Below are 23,725 nucleotides of genomic sequence, written 5' to 3'. Positions count from 1 at the left end.
ACCGGGGCCACAGGAAGGTGTGGCCACCCACCTGAAAGATGGCGATCCAAGCATAGCCGATGTTGTCGAAGTTGATGGCGCCATTGTGAGGGTTGGAGTCACCCGAGCGGCACACGTTGTAGTACTGGTTCCAGTTGATGCAGGCGTTGCGGGCAGTGCCGCCAGCACCCTCGGCCTGTGGCTGCCCGTAGGCCTCCCAGCCCAGGGTGCAGGGCACACGCAGCTCGCGGCGGCTAGGGATGTGTGAACACTTCTGCATGCCATTGTCGCGGCGCGAAGAGCAGATGAACGGGTTCTCCTCACCCTCCTCCGTCTGGTAGTATGGCCGTAGGAAGGTCAAGTTGTTGTTCCTGGGAGGGCATGGCCAGCGTCAGGGTTAGGGGCACACAGTCAGGGTTGGGGGTATGGTCAGGGTCAGAATGGGGGGCACAGTCAGCATCGGGGAGCATGGTCAGGGTCGGGATTACACCCAGAATCAGGGGGCACGTCTAGGGTTGAGGAACATGTCCAGGGTCAGGGGCACGGTCAGGGTCAAGATCAGAGCCCAGATGAGGAAGAATGTGGGTCTTGACTCCTCCATCCTTTTGCCTTCCAGGGGCAAAAGCAGACAGAAGGCAGAAGCCCCACTCAAAATGCTGATGTTCAGGAAGAGGGTGGAGTGGAGTGGTCCTGGGGGCCACCCAGGTGGGTGTCAAGGAAGTTGGGGGTGGGTCTGAGAGAAGGGAACATTGGTGGTTGAGGGGAGGGGACACAAGAGGTGAGTCTGAGGGGAAGGAACTCCAAGGGTGGGTCAGAGGGGAGGGGTCCCGGGGCGGGTCTAGGGGAGGGGTCACAGGGGCATGTCTGAGGAGAAGGGACCCTGGGGTGGGTTTGAAGAGGCGGTCCCAGGGTGGATCTAAAGGAGGGGACCCCAGGACATGTCTGAGGGAGTGTCCCGGGGGGTCTAGGGGAGGGAACCCCAAGGGTGGGTGTGAGGGGAGGGGATCCTGAGGTGGTCTGAGAGGAGGGGACCCCGAGGGGGGTCTGAGAGGAGGGGATCCCAAGGGTGGGTCTGAGGAGAGGGGACCTCGAGGTGGTCTGACAGGGCGGGACCCCGGGGGGTCTGAGGATAGGGGACCCCCTGGGAGTCTGAAGGGAGGGAACCCCAGTGGCAGGTCTGATGAGAAGGGCCTCCAGAGGCGGGTCTAGAGGAGGGAACGCCGGGGAGAGTCTGAGGGAAGGGCCCTCTCTAAGGCCTGATGGGAGAGGACCACCTAAGAAGCGTCTGAGCAGCGTCCATCAAGGGCTTGCAGCCTAACCGGCGGGTGGTGATCCACGAGTAGGGCATCATGCTGGGCTTTGACTCCCACTAACTGGGCCTCCTATGAGGCAGGGTCCCCGCCAAGACGGAGCCTCTCATTGGGTGAGACCTCAGGGTGGGCGGGGCCTCTTATTGGGCATGGCCTCCTGCGAGGCAGGTCCAGACATGGGCAGGGCCTCTTAGTGGGCGCGGTCTCGCTTGGCGCCATCTTCCAGCTTCCATGACAGCCCTCCCACGGGTGGGGCCTCCCGTGGGGCGAAGCCATACTGGGCGGGGCCTCCCACCTGACGAAGGTGCTGTCCAGGAAGCAGCGGTTCCGCAGCAGGCCAGCCCAGAGCTGGACGCCAACGATGCCGAAGATGAAGAAGACGAAGAAGCAGAGCAGAAGGACATTCCCAAGCATGGGCAGCGTGTCCAGCAGCAAGGTGACCAGGATCCGCATGCCTGCGGGGGCGGGGCTGGCCTCAGCCCTGCGGAGCCCTCCCTTGAGCCCTGAGCCCTGCCCCCATCACCTGCAGGCGTCCAGGCCCTCTGCATGCTCACACAGGTGCGGGAGCCCTCAGATGACGTGTACAGGGCCCGCCAGGCCCAGAGCTCCCCCTGCCTCCACACCCGAGGCAGATCTGAGCACTGAGGGAGGCTGGTCCCTGCTGCCCTTGGCGGGCTGAGCAAGCCTTAGGGGTGCTTCCCCCAGGACCTGCTAGAGCCGAGGCCCAGGCTAGGGCCTTGGAAGAAGGCAGGGTGCCCAGGCTGCGTGACATAACACCTGGGAGTGGCTATGGCAACTGGGCCCTTGGGATCGCAGCAGGGGGCAGAGTCCGGGGGGCAATGAAGCAAGCAACCAAGAGGAAGACATCGTCAAGGACAGAAAATCAATGTCACTGTCCTGGCCCGACAGCAACTGGCTCAAAGATCACTTATGACCCAGTAGTCAGAGTGGACCCCAGGCAGAGAGAATGGGAGGCAGCTCTGAATGTGTCCTGGAACTCATTATGAGGAGCACATGGTCCAGTCCTAGAAGCCTGTCCCCCGGAAGAGGCCAGTCTGCAGGGGCCGTCCTGGGAACTTAACCTGCGAAGTTCACACCCGTGGAAGGGGGCTGTGCTAGGGTGCTCACTGTGTCGGTTGGTGGGCCCAGGCAGAGGGGCCGCTGGCTCCCTGTTGAGTAGACTGAGCAGCACTGAGTGCCAAATGCTGGGCCGAGGGCCATGCGTGCATCTCCCACCTCAACTCAGTCACTCTTGGAGTCAGGAGTTCCCCTGTTCTCCGTGTTACAGTTGGGAAAACCGAGTCTCCAAGAAGCCCAATGACTCAGTCACTCTTGGAGTCAGGAGTTCCCCTGTCCTCCGTGTTACAGTTGGGAAAACCGAGTCTCCAAGAAGCCCAATGACTCACACAGGGCCACACAGCATCTGAACCCTGTCTGTCCCACAAGGGTGGAGGTGGCAGGCAGGTGGAAGGAAGACAGCACTGCTCCATCCCACCTGCTCCTGGGTGAACCTGGTGGCCTCAGGGGAGGGAGCGCCCATCCTGGGGCTGCACCACACTGGGAGGGAATGTGTAACCCTGAGGGGGCTGCAGACAAGCCCTGAGTGCCAAGGCCACCCAGACCGGGTCTAGGTACTGGAGAGACCACATGCATCCCCACAGGTCACACACAGATGCACACCTGCGTATGTGTGCACACACCCCACACCACCCACTCCCGGAAGTGGAGCAGCAGGATTCAGCCACAGCCCTGCATGTTCTGAAGGAAACCCTACCCGTCCTTCCTGCAGATGGAGGCCAGAGCATGGGTGGGCTCCCTCCCAAACAGGTGGCTCCTGGCGTCCTCCCGTCTGCCCACATGCAGACACATAGCGGGTCCTCTTCCGCCACCCCTCTCCACTGCTGACCTGGGTCAGGAGAACTCTGGCCTCCCTGTGGCACCAGACCCTGGGGTCCAGTTTGGCTGCAGGGTCAGCTGCTCAGAGGGGCCATCTCCCGGGCCAGCAGAGCCAGGCAGCTCCCTGCTTCCCTTGGATGCAGCTACTGGCAGGAGGGTGGGGGCCAGAGGTGGTAGAGGGGCTGTCCTCAGGGCAGTGTCTGGCCCCTCCTTCTCAGTCCCCTCTAAGTGGCTGCTCACCTGGGAGGCAAGAGTGGGCTGCACAGACCCTCAGGAGAGCCGAGCCCACTCACGTGTGTCCACCAGCCTCGAGTCACACTGGGGTGGCCACGCAGTAAAGCCACTGGGGATCGGCCCAGCCCCCGGCCTTGCCCCCGATGCCACACAGATGAGAGTTCAGAGTGGCCCGATCCCTTGGCAGGAGCCAGGACCTTGCAACTGCCGACTGCCCACCATGCCTCAGCTCAACACTCCCCAGGAAGGTAGCCTGGGAAGGGGCCCATATCTGGTGGCAGCGGTCACATCTGGCCCTCCAGTGCTGGGGTCTGGGCTGGGGCCGAGTGCCCAGGGGCCCTCCTGCCCAGTCCCGTGCTCCTGGGAGCCCGTACCAGGCAAGAGGGACACACAGGCCGCCTGCATCGCAGGGCAGGGCTGGCTCACTCACTGGGCACGCGGTTGATGGCGCGGAGGGGCCGCAGCACACGCACGGTCCGGATGGCAGAGAGGCTCACGTTGTGTCCATCTAGGGAGTACTCCATCATGCTGGGGGAGGGGTGGAGGCTCAGCAAATGGGTGGGTAGCCAGGAGGCCGGGATGGGGGTGCAGAGCTGGGCCCAGAGAAAGGAGCCACCCTCACCCCAGGCCTTGCACATGCTCGGATGTCCTGAGGCAGGAGGAGCACAGTGCTTGGTCCCACGGGGGCCCCTCAGGACTCACAAGCCACTGGAGTCCTGACGCTCCCGCTACCCGCACAGGGCGATGGTGCCTGCCCCCAAGCACTCCCTGACCTGTACCAGGAGGGTCTTGCGGCCCCTCGGGGTTCTGCTCCGCCCAGGCCCTCCAGTGCACACCCCGCCTCTCCTCGCAGGCAGAGCCAGGGTCCCTGCAAGGCGGCGCCTACCCCGCCATGACGATGAAGAAGTCCAGCCTGTTCCACGTGTCACCCAGGTAGCACTTCTGCCCAAACAGGCCTAGGGCCACCATCTTGATGACCATCTCCACCGCGAAGAAGGCGAAGATGAAGTCGTCGAAGGCCTGCAGCCGGAGGGAGGGGTCGGGAGGGCCGCACCGTGGGGCTAGCCCACCCCACACCCAGCTGCCGCCCCTGAGCCCGCCATCCCCTGGCCCTCATCCCTCCCTGGACCCACTTGCCCCCTTCCATCCTCCAGCTGGCTCTCCTCTCCCCCCAGGCCCCCCATCCCCAACAGTATACCTCCAAGATGTTGCAGCGCTCCGAGTGGCACTCGACGTCCTCACAGGGCCGGAACATGCCCAGGGTCACGCAGTTAAGCATGATGACCAGCATGCTTATGTGCTCGAACCACGTGCTGGCATGCGGGTTAAGGACCATGGGGAGTGCGACCCACCGCCTCAATGCCCCCTCTGCCATCTGCACAGGCCCCAGGCACCCACTGATGGACCGGCGTGGCCCTTGCCATGGCGCCAACACGGGGGGCTGTCCAGCCTGGGGTGGGGCCTTGGCCTTGTTCCCACCCTTGTACCTGGTCCCGCCACCTGGACCCCAGGCTGGCTGCCAGGACCGCGCCGCTAGGGAGAGCCAGTGTCCCAGAGGCAGCCACCAGGTGGCACCGGTGCTCCACGCTTGGCAGAGCTTGTCTCCAACAGTAGCCTGCCACAGTCCAGGTCCACAGCCCCAAGTTGGCGTCCGGGGGAGCAGGCGCAGGAGCCCTGCCCAGGATGGGGTCAGGCCGTATGCCTTCCTCACTGGGTCTGCAGAGGTGCAGGGGCCCATCCACCTGCCTCCCACATCGAAAACCCCCATAGTCCAGTCTGCCGCACACTGGGGATGGGCTTTCCATGATCGCTTTCCTGGGTGTCTGCCCCACCCCAGCTAGAGGACAAGGAGGCCAGCCACAGGGTGACCTTCCTTAAAGACGCCGGCACTTGGAAAACACCAGCTTGTCAGCAAACAGACTGGGAAATCATCATGGCTCTGTAGTCCCGTCTGCCCCACGCCCCGGGGACCTGCAGGCATGACAGGCACAGGCATCCACTCCACAGCTGGCTGGGGAGCAGATCCGAACCTAGCTCTGGGCTTGGGCTGGGTTCTGCCCTATGCTACGGCACTTCCCCACAGGGGACCTTGGCTAGGTCATGGCTTTGGCTCTGAACCACTGTGTGGGGCACTAGGTTGGGGTCGGTATGGCCCCAACTCCCAGAGCTCAGGGCAACAGGGACAGCTAGGATGAGATCAGAGTCAGGGACGTGCCCTCAGGAGGCTCAAGGACTTCTTGAGAGGTGAAGGGACTGGCAGTGAGGGACCTGGAGCATGCCTGGGCCCCCTCACGCACACCCCTGGCCCAAGGAGGCAGTCTGCCACCCCTCAAGAACCCCAGTCTCTAGACAGGCCAACGCCCGATGCGCTGCAGCCCCTGGCCACATGGCGCCATGGCTCCAGGCCACCGATGTGATGCCACGTTCCTGCCCAGAGAGTCATAATTACACTGAGTGGGCTCCACGGCAACAAGTGCCTCTGCCCTGAGGTGGTTTTGGAAAAACAGAAGTCAGCCTCTCCCCAGGACAACCACACTGGGGTCTGCAGGCCCTCTGGACACACAACTGTCCCCTGCCCTATGGGAGGGTGGGCAGGCCGCAGTCATGTTGGCACCACTCACCCACCAAGCACCCGCTATGTGCCAGCAGCACACACGGTCCTGTCACAGCCATCAGGATGAGACTCGTCATGTGCTGTTCTCTTGTGCCATCCTCCCCTCTGGACCGGCAGGCTGGGAGAGGGGTGGGAGGACCCGCTGAGGTGAGTGTCCAGGCTGTGCTCACAGGCCCTATGCCTTCAGCCTCTCCTAGCCTTCTAACCCTGCTCCAACACCAGGGAGCTGTGGTGGCAGTGGCTCTATCTTCCCCCTGCCCCTACCCAGGCACCTTTGTCCCTTAACTGCTGCAAATAGCACTTTTCTGCAGAGTGGAGGTGACCGTCTTTGTGCATCTCCAAGGACTGTCACTTGGGGGAGGGGGAGGTTCCTGGCTAAATGGAACAGGCTGTGGGGAAGGAGCTTGGAGCCAGAAGAGGACGCTGACAGAAGCTGCACTCAGGAGGAATGACGAGCCCACCCAGGAGGGGCTCCCTGGCCAGAGGCCCAAAGCATGAGCCCAGCGGGGACAGGAGCACGTCCAGGTCTAGTGGCTGCTTGCAGGGGGCCTGCTGGGACCCTGGCCCACAGAGTTGACGGCATCCAAAGCCCAGGGCTGTTCTGTGCCAGGACCTGAGAGCCACTCACACCCTACTCATGGTGCTGGCAGACTGAGTGGGCCACCCCCTCACAGCAGCTCAGGACCCCAGGACAAGGGCCTACCTCGACACCTTTGTCTCCTCTGCTAGGCCACTGAGACCCTGTTCGGAGAGGGGGCAGCCCACTCAAGGAGGCCACCTAGAGAGCTAGGCCAGCTCCTGTGTGGGCACCGGCCTTCACGTGCCACACCATCCCCTGGCCACGATTCTGTGGGCAGCTGAGGACAGACGAGGCCAGCCAGTCAGGTCGCACAGAGCCTGGTGATTTCCGAAGGCTTAATTACACAGATGGACTTTCTGGGCTTTAATTAAAAATTCCTTTAGATTTCAAACCACTTCTACAAATGACAATTTCCACTGCAGGACAGAGAAAGCCAGACTCATGTAGGCCGGGAGCCGGGAGGACCAGGCACTTGGCCAGGTGGGGCCGTGCAGATGGGGCTGTGGTCTCTGCCACAGGGGATCCCTCAGGCAAGAGGGCTCCACCAGGCCCCGGTGTCCAGCCTGGGGGACAACCTCCCTGGGAGCTCTCCCATCTGTGCAGGATGGGACTCATATACAAGAGGTAGGCGGGGTCCTGTCCATCAAGGGACGCCTCAAACGCAGTGCCTACTTTGTTGGTCCCACACTTCAACTGTCAGGCTCTCCAGGGTCCCACCAGGCACAGCCCAGCCCATCCCCCTCCTACCTTCCTGCTCTTAACTCTGGGGCTCGGTGGGAGCTGGCCCCCACTTCTGGGGCCCACCAAGGGCCTCCCCAGCTGGTCCCAGGGAAGAAAACCTCCTGCTGGGCTGCTTCAGGGCACCAGCTCTTCCTCTCTGGGGAACATGACACCTTTTCTCAACCTGCGGGCTTCCTGCTATAGTCATGCTCCAGGGCTACCCCTTCTTCTGTGGTCGGAAGTCCCCCTTCCCACTGGGTTGCTCACCCCGTGTTGCCGGCAGCCAGGCCGCCACGCCAAAGCACACAACCCACTCGCAGACCTCTCAAGCCACAGCGGGGGCTCTCCAAGGAGCTCAGCTCCCGCCAGCCCCAAATGCGCGGCAAGTCAGGAGGCGGCCCTGGAGGGCGGCGCTGGTGACGGCCGCTGTCCGTGGTGCTGAAGCGGCATGCCACCTGGGGGCTGTCCTGGGCGTGCTGGGGCAGTCCGCCAGGGCCGAGGGAGGGGCCTCGCGGACTGGGGTTCCCAGGAAATGGCTCCCTTGATCCATCCTTCATTCATTCTTCCTCACTCAGGGGGCTCAGAAGGACCTGGCACACAATGGCTACTCTCGCAGGTCCAGTGTTGAGAGGGCGGCTCTGAGGACGTCCATGTCCCCTGCCCCGGGGGTTGGTCTGGGGGCTCCAGGGGTGCTGCCTCCCTTGGAATGCAGTGAGACCCACATGCCCCTTTGCTGGATGAGGGGAGAGGTCACACCCATGGGAACGCCCTGGGACGGGAGCAACCCTGGGCAATTGCTGTTCATGCTGCACCCGAGATGCGGGGACCTGGGATGCTGAGGGGGCAGGAGCAAGCCTCAGGGCTGCTCAGCTGACATCAGGAGCTGCCAGACCACCCAGCAACAGCCCAGCTGGGCCCCGAATGCTGTGAACCCTCTCCCCAGCAACGTATCTCCAGGGTCCTGGGCCGGCACGGGGTCTTAAGTGCAGCCTGTGTGGTGAAGGACAGTGTGGTCCTAAGGGTGAACCTGAACCACCCAGACCCCAATCTTTGGTAACATGTAGCTCCCTGGACCCACCCATGCCTGCTGGCTCAAGATGTCCCAGGCTGGGGTCTCCCTGACCTCAGTGACTCATGCCAGGGACACACCCTGACCCTGACCCTACCTCTTCACCCCTTCTGAGCCTGTTTCCCCATCTGCACAACGGGCTGATGACGCTTTCACCTTTCTGTGGCCTCAGGGCTTCAGTCTCTCTCCTCTCCTCCTGAGGGCTCAGTCAGACCTCCGCTGGCTGTGGACCAGCATCTGACCATGCCAAGGCCTCTGTCTCAGGAGGAAGGTCAGGACAGGACGGACGTTCCCAGGGAGGGTCACCGAGACATAGCCAAGGCCCCAGAGCATACTGGCCTCAGTTCCACAGGCCCACAAGGCAGTGACAGCGCTAGCCGGACAAGGAGCTGCCCTACCCCCTTCTCTGTGGCCCGAGTGGCCCCCCAGGCAGGGCTGCAGGGTCAGGGCTCCCTGTGGGGCTGCAGTATAAAATCAGGTAGGAGGCCGCTGAGCTGTACAGCAGGAGGATTAGTGCCTGCTGCCCCCACGCGCCACCAGCCCCCAGAGCAATCTGCTCAACAGCTAAGCTCCATTAGGACAAATCTGGAACAGCTGGGACAGCGTCCTCGCGCCTGGGCAGAGGTGGGCGAAGAGGGCACCGGCAGCGGGAAGGGGGAGCCACCACCTCAATCCCCACACCCATGGCAAGGGTCACACACAGCTGGCTCCCAAGCGGCCAGGACACTGGGGCATGTCCCCTCCCCACCTGGACCCTACCTGGGCAAGCCTCCCCTACCCAGGCCACCCCTGTGCTGGCTACCCCCGTGCCTGGCTGTGCTCTTAAGCACTCAACCCCGCTTCTCCTATTTGCTCAAGGAGGGCCCATGCTCATTCACAGGTGAAACCGAAGCCTGCAGAAGCCATCACCACACACGGAGGCAGGGAGGATGGAGTGGGCACGAACCTAGGAGCATCAGCTCAGGTGCTGCATCAAATGCCCCCCAAGGAGCTGAACCGGCTGCAGAGGGCAGCACGGGAGAACCCAGGGACTGGCCCGTCCCAGAGCCAAGTGTTCTGACCCGCCCCCCAGCATGTGCTCCAGACACCCGACAGGTCACCGTGGTGGGGGACCCTGGAGTCCGTCCGTCCCATATGAGAAAGGAGACCCGGTGGTCGTGGCCCAAGAGTCAGGCACACTGGCTGTCAGAACAGTCAGAGGGGGGAAGGTATCTGTGGACTCATGGCCATTCACAAGGCCAAGGCAGCACCGTCTGTCTGAATGAGGATAGTCATGTCTAGGGCCCATGGCGGGGGAAGGGACGAGGAGGAGGGTGAGCAGGACATGGAGGGCACATGACCCACTGATAAAAACCGCTGTGATGCAGAGTGCTCTCTCTAGGACATGTGTGCACACATGTGCATAGTACAGAAAAGCTCCCAGTGCAGAGCTCTCATCCATGAGGAGGGTGTGGCGGGGGCAGGTGGGGCACAGCCCATGGTGACTTCCACGCAAAACCATGACAGTGAGATTGTGGGGCACCCAGCCATGAGACCTAGAGGGCAGGGGTTCCTGCTTTCTGGGTTCCTCTGGGCTTGGCGACCATAGGACATTCAGGGCTCTGCTGGCCGCCAGAATCAGGAAAGTCCCAGGCCACCGGGAGCAGACACCATGGGCTGCGCTTCCAAGTGGGGAGCCCACGTCCTTTTCCCGGCCTCCGCCCTTCCCCCATGCCAATGACATGCATGTTCCAAGGCGGCCACAGCTGCACATCAGCCTCTCCCAGACCCCAGGACACACCAGGATGCTATGAGTCTATCCGCAACACCACCTGCCCGGGTCTCCCATGGGCAGGGACTCGAGAAGGCTGGAGGTTCACACTCTGCCAGGCCACACAGCACCCACCTCCTGCTCCTTGGCTCCCTCTGTCCACCCACTGGACATGACCTGCTCCAGGCCTTCCTGAGCCTCTTCAGGGAGCCCGCAGGAGAGGCAGACTGGGGACCAGGAGGCCAGATTATGCAGGCAGCTATGGGTGGAACCCACAGACCCTGCCCAGGAGTCCAGTTCCTGCAGGGTGCGTGTCAGCCTGCTTCTGGTATTGGGAGCGGGAGGCTGTGCAAGTCACCGCCTGGGAGAGCCTCAAATGTTAGCACAGAGCCCCCCGGAAATGCCAGTCCTGCACACACCTCCAGGTCACAGGACACGGGCACACACAGAGGCACATACGTGTGTTGACAGCAGGAGGAACCGTGCAAGTGCCCATCCACAGATGGAGGGACACAGTGGAAGGTTACCCAGCCACGGAAAGGATGGAGTGTGGACATGCAAACACCCTGCCACACGGATGGGCCTGGGATGCACGGCCCTCTGCAAGAGGCCAGAGACGAAGGCCATGTGTTGTGTGACTCTTGCATCATGCGTCCAGGACACAAAGCGCAGATGGGATGTAGAGCAGGGCTGCCAGGCTTGGAATGGGGCTCCTGGGAAGATGTGAGAACCCGGGCGCCGGCTGGACAGCGCTGCAACTCACCAAATGCCACTGAATTATTCACTTCAAAATGGCTCATCTCCTGCTACTCGAGTCACACTTGAATAATCATCACAATCTGGGAACCGGGCTCTCACTCTTAAATCACCCTCTGCTTCCTGGGCCCCACCTGCCCACAAGGACTGAGAATTCGAGACCCGGCACCTGGCAGGGGGTGAGAGCACAGGCATCTTACCCTCCACCTGCTCCCTACACACCCTGCGCCCCCCCAGCATGCCCCGTGCCCCCCCCAGCCACTCCAAGGTTCTCCACTTGAGACCTGCCACCAACAGGGGGTCAGAACGCCCACAAGGAAGAAGACAGGGTGCTGGAGAGCAGGGCCGGAGAGCAAGGCATTCGACTCCTCCTGAGGGGTGAGGAGAGGGAGGGCAGGGCTCCCCACCTAAGCTGCAACACGCTCAAGGCAGTAGGGCTAGGGGGTGGGGGGAGCCAGGCCCTGAAGACGTGGGATCCCATCATCACCTGCAGAGGCAGAGCAGAGCTGCGCCAGGTGTGGAGGCCAGGTGGCCTCATGTCCACTAGGCTGCCAGTCCCGTCAGCCCCCAACCTGGCTTCTCTGCACTCTGGGCTTGGGTGGGTCCCAGGCTGCTAGCCCACCTCAGTGAACTCCACAGGCCCCACCTCTCTTCAGTCACGGTGGGCCAGCCTGCCTCCAGCTGAGACCCCTGTTAGCCTCCAGCCTCCCAGCCTCAGCCTCGTGGCTCCAGTCCTGCTCATCTCAAGGGAGGCAGATGGGGAGGCCAGGGGCTGGTGCATACCAGAGAAGCCCATCGAGGCTTCGAGGGCATGAGTGGCTGCCCGAGGCCAGCCCCTCCCAAAAGGCCATCCACCCCGGCAGCCCTGGGTCTGTAGCCACTGTCTGGCTTTTGCTAGTCCAGTCCCTGAAACCATTGAGGACTCATGCTGGCTGGAACCCCAGGCCGGATCTGTGTCTCAGGGCTCCAGGGCTCCATCCACATGGAGGCTCAGAGGGGTTTCTGGGAGACTGGGACCAACTCCACTCAACACCTGATGCCCTCCAAGCAGGGATGACGCAGGGAATGGGGGTGGTGGGCCTGCTTGCACCCACAGGGAGGCGGGGAGGCAGCATCCATCCTGCCACCTCCACCTTGCGACCAGCAGAGCCTGAGTATCCAGGCAGAGTCCAGCCCCCAGGAGCAGCCCACAGGCAGACGCACCCTCCAAGCAGCCCAGGACAACACTCCACAAGCAGCTCGGTTGAGAGAGACCATTAGCTAACTGAGGCGCCCTCCATGGTGATGGGGCCCATTCTGGGGCTGGATGTTGGCAGATTTCAGGACTTCCCAGCAGTGGGGCAGGAGAGACCCGACTGGGAGCGACACATGCTAGGCTGCGTGTGCACATGCGTGTACACCAAGGCACAAGTGCTCCTGCATGCTCACCCTGCCAAAGCCAGCGTCTCCACCATGTTGGACCCCTGTCTCACGCCTCAGGCCCCTGCACTGTGGCCCCGCCCAATAAGCCTGCCCTCCGCAAGGCCACCAAAGCCAAGTCTACTGTTAGTTTGGCAGACCCATCCTCATGGGGTCAGGCTGACTGGCAGCTCCTCTTGGCCCTGCCCTCGGGTGGCCTTCCATCCTCTCTCTGCCCGGGAGTTCGTTCAGGCCTGCATCCCGTGCTGCCCACTCCTCAAGACCACCGGTCCCTACCAGCCACACTGACTGCAGACAGGGCTGCCATCCACCACCTCTGGACACCCCAGGCCTGCCCGTGCTCCCTATTCTCTGTCCTGTCTGAGCTGCCCACAGCACCTGCCTCTAAAACAAACAGATCCCTGCTGTAGCTACCCGGGGCCCTACACACAAAGTGCATACTCCTAGGTCCATAATCAAGTTTCTCTGTGGTCTGACCACACCCAGCCCTGGCTGCTCCCAGTACCCAGCCCCCCATTCCCTAACTCGAAGCGACCTCCCCAGCAAGCTGAGGTCACTGTGGGTGGGGCCAGGGACTCACTTTGGGACCCAGGGTCTGGTAGGTCTGGACCTGAGCTTCAGTCGGTGCACCATGGGAGTCTCCAGCATCACCCACCCTGGGAGGCTTTGGAGGGAGGACCGGTCTGTGTACAACTCTGAAGGGCAGATGGGGTGTGCCCAGGGGTCGGAGCAGGGAGACAACTGGGTTAGGGACTGGACCAGCAAAAGCCAGGCAGAGGCTGCAGACCCAGGGCTGCCAGGGTGGACAACCTTCTGGGAGGGGGTGGCCTCAGGCAGTCAGCCACTCGTGCCCTCGAAGTCACCGTGGGCTTCTCTGGTACGGCACCAGCCCCTGACCTCTGTCTGCCTCCCTTGAGATGAGCAGGACTAGAGCCACAAGGCTGAGGCTGGGAGGCTGGAGGCTAACAGGGGTCTCAGTTGGAGGCGGCCCAGCCCCCCATGACTCCCAGGACCCAGCCTCTGCCTCCCGCCAGTGGGGCCTGACCTTGGGGAGGCCTCTGAGGACTCAGGACAAAGCCAGCCAGACGCACTGGACCTCCTGGACTCGGCTGTGGCCCCCAGTAGCACAGCCCCAGCATCATGGGACAGGTGGTGGGGAACCCATCAGACCTGTGGGGTGGGACCAGCCCAGGGAGCTCCCAGAACGCCAGGCTCCCAGTGCCCTGTGGGCGCTGGTCCTGCCCTTCAGGGCCTTGGAGGGGGGCTGGAGAGGAGAGGCGGCCACATTCAGGTCCAGGATGCCAGAGCAAGGGAAGTTCCTCTTCCTTCCCCTGAGGCTGTTGCCATGCCAACAAGCTGCTGCAGGGGAGGAGGAACCTCGGCCCAATTAGGGCAGGAGGAGGGAGCAGGGCTCTGGAGGGCATCCCCGGCCTCACAGCTGGGTGGCAGGTGAGAGAGCCCAGGGCTCAGCCCCTCACGCTGTCTCCTGCCCCAGGGAAGACACAGCAGGGCTTTAATGGGGGGATCCAGAGGATCCCGTCTGTGCTGGGGAAGGAGAGCAGGGATGGTGGTGCCCTCGGAAGGGACATGGCCCTGTGAAGGGTCATGGGGAAGCACCCCCCGTCCACATACGCTTCTCCATGCAGTCACATGGCGTGGGGAGGCCAGCTGGCATGGGCAGCTCCATGTCCCAATCGCCCACCTCCGGGGACAGACGTGGCCCCCCACCCTCCAGCCAACTATGGCCCAGGGTTCCCTGCCAGAGGCCCACCTTCCTGGCAAGGACACCTCAGCACCACAGGAGGATACATCCCTGCCGCCTGGGGTCCTGCAGAGCCCCACCCCGTCCCTGAGTCAGCCTGGGAGATCCGGCATCCAGGAGTGGGATGAAAGGACCCACAGGGTGCTCCTTGAGCCAGGACCCGGGGTCAGCTACCCCAGCTGTCACCCACGCCCCCCAGCAGGTCTTCCCTCCGCATCAGCGCCCCGTCCAGGGTCTCAGAAGCCGTGGGCTCTCCGGGCCTCGGTCCCTGTCCTCGTCCCACCAGCCTCTCCCAGGGCCCCTCTGCTCTGAGCCTCGCCATGCCCTGAGCTTTCGGCCTGGCCAGGCCCCCAACTCAGGAGCCCTCTCTCCCCAGCGGCCTGGCCGGGGAATGAGGCTGAGCGGGCAGCCTGGGCTTGCGTGACTCATGCTGGGCGGCTGGTTGGAAGCGAGGGCCGCAGCCAAACATGGATCTGTTTGTCTCTAGCGGAGCTCGGGTCACACGGGGGCGCAAGACCGGGCGGTCCTGCAAGAGCACCTCCCCCACACGGGTGCTGGGCCCACACTCTGCTGCAGCCACTCCTGAGGGCTGGGAGCACCACTCTGTGAGGGGATGATCTGGAATGTCCCTTCCCAACGGGCTCGCCCCGGCCGGCCTCGGGAGGCCTGGGCCCTGCGTGGGGCCTGCACCTCTGGAGCCCCCGGCCCGTGCCTCCACCTGCTCGTCAACCCTGGGCACAGTGTCCTGGCCCCGTGGAACCTCCCACCGGCCACGGCCACCTGACGGGCCGCTCGGTGCGGAGGCTGAAACAACACCCCGCCCTCCCTCCTGGCCGGCTGGCTCACGCCAGGTGCGTTGTGCCCACTGTCACGGGAGACAGGAGGGCGAGCCCCAGAGCAGGCCTGTGTGTGTGTGCGCACAGGTCCAAGGCACATGTGCCAGTGCGTGTGCACCAGAGGCACACACCTGGGTGTGCATGATGTGTGAATGCTGCCTGTTCCTGCTTGATGGGCATGCCCCACATGCTCGTATGACATGTACATACATGCACACATGAGCACACACACACACAGCCTTCTTTGGCCTCGGTCAAGGGCGGGTCTCCATTTCCTGGGGCCAGGGGAAGATCTGCTCACTCCTCATTTGGATGTCGTCCAGCTGGGCTGGGCCCACAGCTCCCCCGATTGTGCACAACTTGGACACATGTGAATCAGGCAGAGCGTTAATGTCTGCCCTGAGATCCAGCCAGACACTTGGTAGCAGTGAGCAGTAATGCCACTGGGCCCTGGCTACCAGGACCACTCCTGCTGAGAGGGGAGCTGGTTGCCTGGTTCCCGATCTCCTCTCTCCTGGCCGATGCTGATGCCAAGCTCCGGCCTGTGCCCACAGGTGCCCACGAGTGCCATGGGGCTCGGAAGCCGCTCCGCCAGCTATACTGGGAGAATTTTTAAAGGAAATTTGGCAGGCAAGGCCCTAGGGACTGCTAAGGTTGATGGTATCATGGGTGATGGGGTGTCAAAACTCTTCATGTAGCCATGAAGAGGCTGAAGGATCACCTGAGCCCATCAGGTCGAGGCTGCAGAGGCTGTGAGCGTACCATGGCACTGCACTGAGTGACAGAGTGAGACTCCAACTCCAAAAAAAAAAAAAACAGGGGGCTGGCCTCGCCAGGTGGAAGGTCCCCTCCCAGCCTCACCCCTCCTGGCTTGTCCCAGTAAGAGGCGCTCTTTGTGCCCCACTGTTGGTAGGGAAAGGCGTGGGCAGCAGGCACGGGACCAGGAGAGGACCCTGGGGAAGATGACTGCTCGCCCCCCGGGATGGCCCGTGGGGTCTGCTCTGGGCTGGAATTCTCCAGGCCAGAAATAACCACTGCACAGCTGCTGCGGCCCAAATTAGCGACCCCAGGGGACTAGGCGCTCCCTCCCTGGGAACATGGTGAAGCTCCACCCTCCAGGTCTGGCCAGGAAACCGTGGAGGGAGTCCCACTGCTGCGCCTTCCTGCCCATGTACATGCAGCCCTCAGCAGCTCTGTCCTCAGCAGGCTGGCAGCCCAGGGGAGTGGGAGGACGCTGGCCGGCAGCTCCAGGGCAGGGGTGTCCCATGGACAGGCTGACCTCACTCTGGTGCTACCTCCTGCGGGGCTACAGGCCAGCCTGGACCTCAGGGCCCCAGGAGGGAATGCACAGGCCCCGCCCTCCTGCCCGAACTGCAGGGGTCCTGCAACCCCATTTCCCTCTGGCCTACTCCACAGGGTGGCCAGAGGGTACCCGCGCCCCAGGAAAGCCAAGGCCAGGCGGCCCGCTCCTCCTAGCGACCCCTCCTCCAGGGACCCAGGCCACATAGGTCTCGCCTGAAACTGATTTGTCCCTGCTCAGGATCTGGGGACTGTGGAGGATGGAGGGAGAATCGTAGGGTACCTCCAGGTGGGTACACCCAGCTCCTGCCCCACAACCCTCTGTCCCCAGGCCTCTGTGTACGCGGCTGGTGGCGCCAGTGACCGCAGTCTTTGTGAGATGCTCATACCTGTGACACCCAGCGTCCTGCAGTGCAGACATGCACTACATGTGGACATGTCTGTGCACATACAGGACCCGGCTCACCCCAAGGCGCAGAAACACGGACCCACACGTGTGGGGGGCACCCACGCTGTCTGTCCATGGGATGCCCCACCCACACACATGACCTGGCATCCCCGGGAATCCAGGAGGTCTGCAGCCAGCGGGTCCCTGTGCCCCACCTGCCCTGCCCTGCAGGCCTGGCCTCCTGCTATGTTGCCGGGCAACAGGGTGTTTATTAAAAAAGGGAGAAGAGGCCCCAGCTTTGTGCCAGCCCAGGGAGGCCCCCACACAGAGGGCCTCGTGGCTGAGGACAGGGACTCTGACTCACCCTGCCCTGAGTCCCTGTCCACCCCCATCTACAAAGTCGACAGACACCCCTTCCACCAGCCCTGAGAGGCGAGAGATACAAACACACCTTGCCCAGGAGGACAGCGGGCCAGGATGGGTCTGATGGCCCAGGGACCCTCCTTCGTGGGAAGGGCTGAGGATGGCTGCAAGGCGGGAGGTGCTGATCCTCACACCAGCCTCAGGGTCCCACCAGGTTCTCGCCCTCCACTGCCCGGTGCCCACCAGTCACCCAGCCGTCGCTACAGACCCTGTGACCGATAGGTGACTTGTCCAGACCTCAGTCTATCCACCAGGAAAATAGGGGAGCTGGGAGGGTAGTGGGGGGCCCCTACTGGTGAGCTGGTGAGCTGCCACTGTCTGATCTCCCCTCTGTTCCAGCAGCCACCACCCACCCTCTTCACCCCGACCCTGACTTCTGGAGTTTGGTGGGGGAATCTGCCTCAGTGTGCCACTGAGCTCCCACCTGGGACCCACCAGGGCACAGGGGGGCCCTGAAGGACACGCAGCTCTCTGGGGGCTGGACATCAGTCTGCTGGGGCTGACGTGGTTGAGCCCCGTGGAGGACACAGCTTGAAGTTTCTTCTCACAGCCTTGGAGGCTGGGAGGCCCAGGTCTCGTCCCCCTGGCGTGTAGACATCTCCTTTCTGGTCCTTGAGAGCCCATCCCTGTGCGTCTGGGTCCTCATCTTCAATTCTCCTAAGAACCCGGATGGTGGGGGTCAGGGCCCACCCGAGCACTCACCCGACCTTCATCACCTCATCAGAGACCCCACCTCCAAGGACATCACGTCCGGGCCACTAGGCAGAGGTCAGGACTTCAAGATACGAACCTGGAGGGAAGCGATGCACCAGGGTACAGGCATGGTCTGAAAAGTGCGTGGCCCTCTGGGGCCTGTGTCTGTGTCTGAGTCCGCTCAGGCTGCCATGACGGAGGACCACCAATGGGCGGCCTCAGGTCACCTTTGGTGGGCTTCCGGGCACAGGGCAGACCCCTCAGGTCTCCCTCTGGACCCCAAAGGCCACTCCAGTTGTGGAGGCTGAAGTTCTTGAGTGTCTGGCCTCACCAGCCCTGTTATGAACCGCAGTGACATTTAGGAAGGATGGCCCGGACCGTCGGGAAGCCGAACTTCAGGTGGAACTGGCTGGAGTGTGGCTCCACCCAGCGCTGTCTTCCCCACTCCCTGGAGGTCACTGCCCATCCGGAGTCAGGTCCCTGAGCCCCCAGCCTCATCTCCAAGCCCTGATGTTCACACTTGGCAGCCAGCGGCCCAAGTTTCAGGACCAAGGGCCTTCTTGGTGGTGTGGGGATGGCAGGACAATTTGTCTGACCAGGCCCTCCTCATAGCCAGCTTGCAGTCTGTCTGTGCTGAGCTGGACAGAGGCTCAAGCCACACCTGTCTGTCCTGGGGTCAAGGGCCTTTGTCCTCAGACCCAGTGGCAGGAGCGGACTGAGCTCAGCAAGAGGAGGAGCATGTCTCAGTGGGAAAGGCCCCCCAGGAAGGCCAGGGGGTTTTGGTCTCCTGGGCTGCTGTGACTGCAGTGCCACAGACAGGGCAGCTTGGGACAGTGGGAGTCAGTTTCCCACGGTTCTGGAGGCCAGAAGTCCCAAGAGGGCCAGGCAGAGCTGGGCTCTGGGGACAGCCAAGTCCTATGCAGACGCCAACTTCCCAGCGACCTCGAGTGGGGGGATCTCTCGGGGTCCGTCTCCCAAGGGCATCGGTCCCCTTTACAAAGGCTCTACCACGACCTCATCTGACTGGAACAACCTCCCAAAGTCCCCACCTCCCGACACTGCCGCCTCGTGGGGTGGAGTCTCCACGTCTGAACTTGCTGGGGACTACGGGCAGTGACAGGTGACCAGCCTGAGGTTTCCTTCCCTGCCAGGCCACCGCCTGGAGGGCCTTTTCCTCCTACCACCTGTTGTGAGCTGAATCGTGTCCCTCTGGACTTTGACCCCGACCCAGTGGCTGTCTTTGAAGGCGGGGACTCAAAAGAGGCGAAGAGGATCAAGTGGGCCCTGAGCCACCACAATGGCCATCCAGCAAGCTGAGGTCCAGCCCCCAGAGGGCCGCACCTCCCACATGGCCCTCCTTGTGCCCTGGTGGGGCCTGGCTCACCCCCAGCCAGGAGCTCGGCAGGCCAGCCACGACTCCCTGGCTCTGCCCCACCCCCAGTGAGCCATAGAAGTCTGGGATGGGGAGAAGAGTAGGGGGTAGCAGAGGGAGGGGGTGGCACCGGGACAGACAGTGGCAACTCCCCAGTGGGAGGACACATTCCCCTCCCAGTTCTGTCATTTTCATCTGCTGGATAAAGGGGGCACATCCTTCCCCAGGACAGAGGACCTGTTAGGTTAGCTTGCCCCTGGGCCCCCTTCAGCTACCCCTTCCTTGCTGCCAGGGAGGCTGGTCCAGAGGTCAGGCCTGCTCAAACCCAGCACGCTTTGTATCCTAAGGACCCTTTGTCCAGGGGCCTTGCTCCCTGCTGTCCTCGGGCTGGGTCACCCTCAGGCTCCCAACAGCAGCCTGGCCAGCGCCCGGGGGTGTGGTGGGCCGGACTCTACCCATCCTTCCCAGACCCCTGACCTGAGACAGGGTGAGGAAAGCATGGGCCGGAGGTCACCCAGAGAGACCCCACTCTGCAGGGACAGCCCTCCCAGACCCAAGCTGCGCAGCAGGGCTTGAAGGTAGCAGTGCCAGGCTCAGCATGTACCCTAAGACAGGCCCCCATCGGGCCTAATTAGAGCTCCTTGCACCCATGGCCAAGCTCAGTACAAACACTCCTGGCCACGCAGCATTTATCTAATGGGCTGAAATGCTCCTTGCCCGGAGCCCAGCTGAGCCATCATGCCAGTCACTCTGCAGACCAGTGGGAAGTGTCCACCGCCCTGGGATGACCCCCACATGAGAGGCTGGCGGGGCCTCCCACAGAAGGCTGCACCCTGATGCCACCAGGATGCCCTTGATGGAGTGCTGCCCTGGACCGGGCAAATGGAGGAACCAGAACAGAGACCAGGCTATTGTAGTGGCGGCACCAGGGTCTGGTGGGAGGAACGGGGCCCAGGGTCTTTCTGGTCAGCCACTGGCTCACACCATGAGGATGTGACTCCCAGGGGAGCCCAGCACTCCTGTGCCCACCGCCTGCAACACCCACCACCTCCCTGCCTTCAGAACACTCCTACTCAACCCTCAAAACCCACTCCTCCAGGGATCTTCCTCCAGGAAGGAACTCTGGGCTCCTCCATCCCCTCTGTCATTCACTGAGCACCTACTATGTGTCCAATTCTGCTCAAGGTCAATTCCAGATAGAGCCCCCAGATAGGAGCCGGCCTTCACCAAGCTGGGCTCAGGCACATGGTGAAAGACAAACACAGGCCACATCCAGCAGGAAAAGAAAGTCGAGCGGGCAAGGGGACCAGGAGTGAGTGGTGTGTGGGAGCTTTGTGGCCACCAGGGGTATGTCCCAATCCACGATAGGCCCCTGTCGCTTGTTCAAACCTCCCCAGTCCCACCCTGCCCACCACCCAGCCCCAGAGTGCAAACTACCCAAAAGACCTACTGAGGAATGAAGGCCTCCCTGAGCCTCCTGAGAACAAGTCAGGAGACCCCTGCACCCCTGGACACACCTGGGCACAGCAGGCCTCACATCACATGGGGCTATGGCACAGAGCAGGGCCTCCTCGGTGGGCACACATCACGTGGGGCTGTGGGTGTAAGCCTTTGCATGTAATAGGGCCTCTGTCTAAACGGGTCACACACATAGTAGGTCCTCATCCCTCACGAGCCACGTACTGAGTAGGGCCTCACCTGGAGGAGGGACTTACACACATATGCAAACACATACGTGTGCACACAGGCTGTGCACACAGTAGGCTTCCTAATGCAGGAACTGGACACCCAATCAGCCTCACAGTCCCCTACAGCTCCATGGTCACCACAAAGCTGATGGCCAGGCCCAGCCAGAGGGGGTGGGGTGGGCACCTGCTGCTCGCCACCTGCCTGCCAACCGGCCGACCACAGACCTGGGCCCCGGGAGAGTCCCGAGGTCTGTCCTGGTTCTCCTCTAGCCACCTTGTCTCCATCGACCCACCGACAGCTCAGCCCATCATGTCAGGTCGGAGTCCTTGGAAACCAGCAGGGGCAGGGCTTCTAGCACTGTGGGAGGCACCATCTTAAGCTGACAGTGGGTGCCACCCTCCCCGCACTGCACACACCCTGCTCTGCCATGTCCTGGAAGGTGCCCTGGTTCACCGTGAGCACGGCAGGGTCTTCCCTTCTGAAGCTGGTGGTGACCCGGTCCCTGCCCCATCTAGCCCTCCCTCGTCCCAGCCTCAGCCCCATCAGGCTGGCCTGGCCCAGGTGGGCTCGGGATGCCCAAGGTCGCTGTAAATCTGTGCCATCAACCCCAGACAGAGCCCCCACGCCGGCACGCTCAAATGGAGTCCTCCACACCGGCACCCCCAGATGGAGCCCCCCAAGCCAGGACCCCCAGACAGAGCCCCCCAAGCCAGCACCCCCAGATGGAGTCCCCCACGCTGGCACACCTGGACGGAGCCCCCCACACTGGCAACCCCAGACAGAGCCCCCCTCACTGGTACCCCAGATGAAGCCCCTCACGCCAGCAACCCAAGATGGAGCCCCCACCCAAACAGAACCCTACCTGACCTCCTCAAGTGGGGCCCTCGAGTGCCAGCAGTGATAAGCTAAGTTTACATCTGGCTACTGGGGAATGTTACTCAACATCCTGGGTTCTGGAGTCTTCCCCCACCAAGGGGGGGCTCTGGGAGGGAATGGGGCCAGAAGGAGCCAGACAGGGACACCCCAGTCCCTGACGGGTGATGGGGTCTCAGGACCCAAGGTGACCAGCCAGACTCTGCACCCTCTGCCCACTGCAAGGAGGAGCCAGCTGAGGCCACTAGGGGCCCTGACCTCCCCAAAGGGTCTCCATCTCTGTTCCCACACGTTCCCCAAGGCACCATTTCAGAGGGAGTCTGGGAACTCTTCTGGGGTGGGCATCGTTAGACAGGTAGTTCTCGGCGTGATGAAGACCTGCCCTCTCCTACTCGCCTGTGCCCTCTGATCAGCTTCCTAGACTCTTCCGTCAGACCAGGTTCAAGCAATCCTCCTGTCTCGGCCTCCCAAAGTGCTGAGATACAGGCATGAGCCACCACACCTGTCCTCATTTATCAGTTTTAAATTCTAGAAAGGTGGCCAGGCACTGAGGCTCACACCTGTAATCCCAGCACTTTGGAAGGCCAAGGCAGGAGGATTGCTTGAGCCCAGGAGTTTGAGACCAGCGTGTAAAACATAGTGAGACCACATCTCTACAAAATATACAAAAATTAGCCAAGCATGGTGGTGCATGCCCGTGGCCCCAGCTACTTGGGAAGCTGAGGTGGTGACTTGGAGCCCCCAGGGGTTTAAGAGCCTGGCGGGTATCCAGAAGACAGGAAAGGACCAGGGCAGTGGGTGGGTGGGTGCTGGTGGCCAGGCAGGGAGCTGGGGTCCAGCAGATGGCAGGGTGGACCAGAGCCCCAGGGGGCACCCTTCCAGATTGTGGGAGTCCCTGGTAGGATGGGGCATGCCCAGCACGCAGGATGTGCTTGACAGCCTCGACAGCAGCCCTCAATCTCGGGGCCTCAGGACCCTCCACGCTCATGTAGGGGAACTGCAGCCTTCAGAGCTCCTGGGGCATGGTCAACATCCCTGCGGGACCCAGCACCTCCAGGTCCCAGGGACACAGGGACACACAACGGCCTCCCCACCACACCTGTTCCAGGCGGGTCTGTGGCCCTGGGGCTACTGGCCCAGATGCCACCTGGATGTCCCTGATGTCCCTGGGGCCACCTGTAAGGCCCAGCATGGGGTGACAGAGCCGGTCCCCACAGGCAGTCCCAGCCTGACCACAGACCCTGACACCAGTCCTCTGGGGCACCAGGTGGCCCGGCCCAACCTCCTCGGGGTCGACAACGTGGACGAGCTGAGGGATGCTAAGTGGGGCATCAGAAGAACACCGCCCGCTGCCCTGTGAAGAGGGTGGCCTGCCCGCCCCACGCCAGCGCCTGCGGCTGAGGGGGTTTCTCTGTCCCCAGGGCTACAGGAAGCTGGTTCTGAGGCAGCTGGCGCTTTACCAATAAATTGTCTAATTAGGGAATCCCAGCGCTCCAGTTAGGAGCCGCGCGGCATGGAGCAGCTCACAGGCAACCTGCTGCTCCAGCCCCAGCCCAGGCTCCCTCCGCCCACTCCACACTCGCACGTGTCCTGCTCAAGACACCACAGTACCCCGTCAGAGCAGCCCAAGTGGAGGCAGGGTCAGGCGTAGGACCAGCAGAGGCATGAGGCTGCAGGGGCATCCTTTCTACAGACACACATTCCGAGAGTGCCGCGCTCCAGGGGCCCTGATGCGTCCCGCCCCAGCAGCTGCGTGGTGACACCCTCCACTGCAGGTCGCTTCAGGCCCAGCAAGGCGAGGGGACGCCAGGACGGGGACGGGGGCGGCCTCCAGCGTCATCAGTCTCCTGGCCCTTCAAGTCCAGGCCAGGCTCGGCAGGGTACCTGAACCCTGACGGCCCGTCCTTGCGCCCACCTAGCCTGCAAAGTGCCCATACCCATGGGTGCTGCTCCTCGTGCCTCGCACTCAGCCCCGACCCATCACTGGCAAGACCAGTCCGAGTGGGACCCAGGACCAGAGCGACCCGCAGCAAGGGAGCAGGGACAAGGCGACCCAGCCTGGG

General features: G+C 62.7%; 1 protein-coding gene across 1 annotated transcript in view; it reads right to left on the bottom strand.

The window, feature by feature from the left end:
* The window catches only part of CACNA1H (calcium voltage-gated channel subunit alpha1 H), a gene marked incomplete at its 5' end in the record, with an annotated part of 61,889 nt that overhangs the window by 20,397 nt on the left and 17,767 nt on the right, over positions 1-23,725 (bottom strand). Inside the window, 5 exons of the mRNA XM_008050220.2 lie at positions 32-350; positions 1,585-1,744; positions 3,850-3,947; positions 4,306-4,439; positions 4,618-4,729. Coding sequence (XP_008048411.1) covers positions 32-350; positions 1,585-1,744; positions 3,850-3,947; positions 4,306-4,439; positions 4,618-4,729 — 823 coding nt within the window. The remainder of the gene's footprint in view (positions 1-31; positions 351-1,584; positions 1,745-3,849; positions 3,948-4,305; positions 4,440-4,617; positions 4,730-23,725) is intronic.

Source organism: Carlito syrichta, unplaced genomic scaffold, assembly GCF_000164805.1.
Source record: "Carlito syrichta isolate Samal-C Ts95f unplaced genomic scaffold, Tarsius_syrichta-2.0.1 Scaffold143276, whole genome shotgun sequence".
Classification (NCBI taxonomy): domain Eukaryota; kingdom Metazoa; phylum Chordata; class Mammalia; order Primates; family Tarsiidae; genus Carlito; species Carlito syrichta.
Note: the sequence above shows the minus strand (reverse complement) of the source record. Positions and strands in the feature narration are given on the sequence as shown.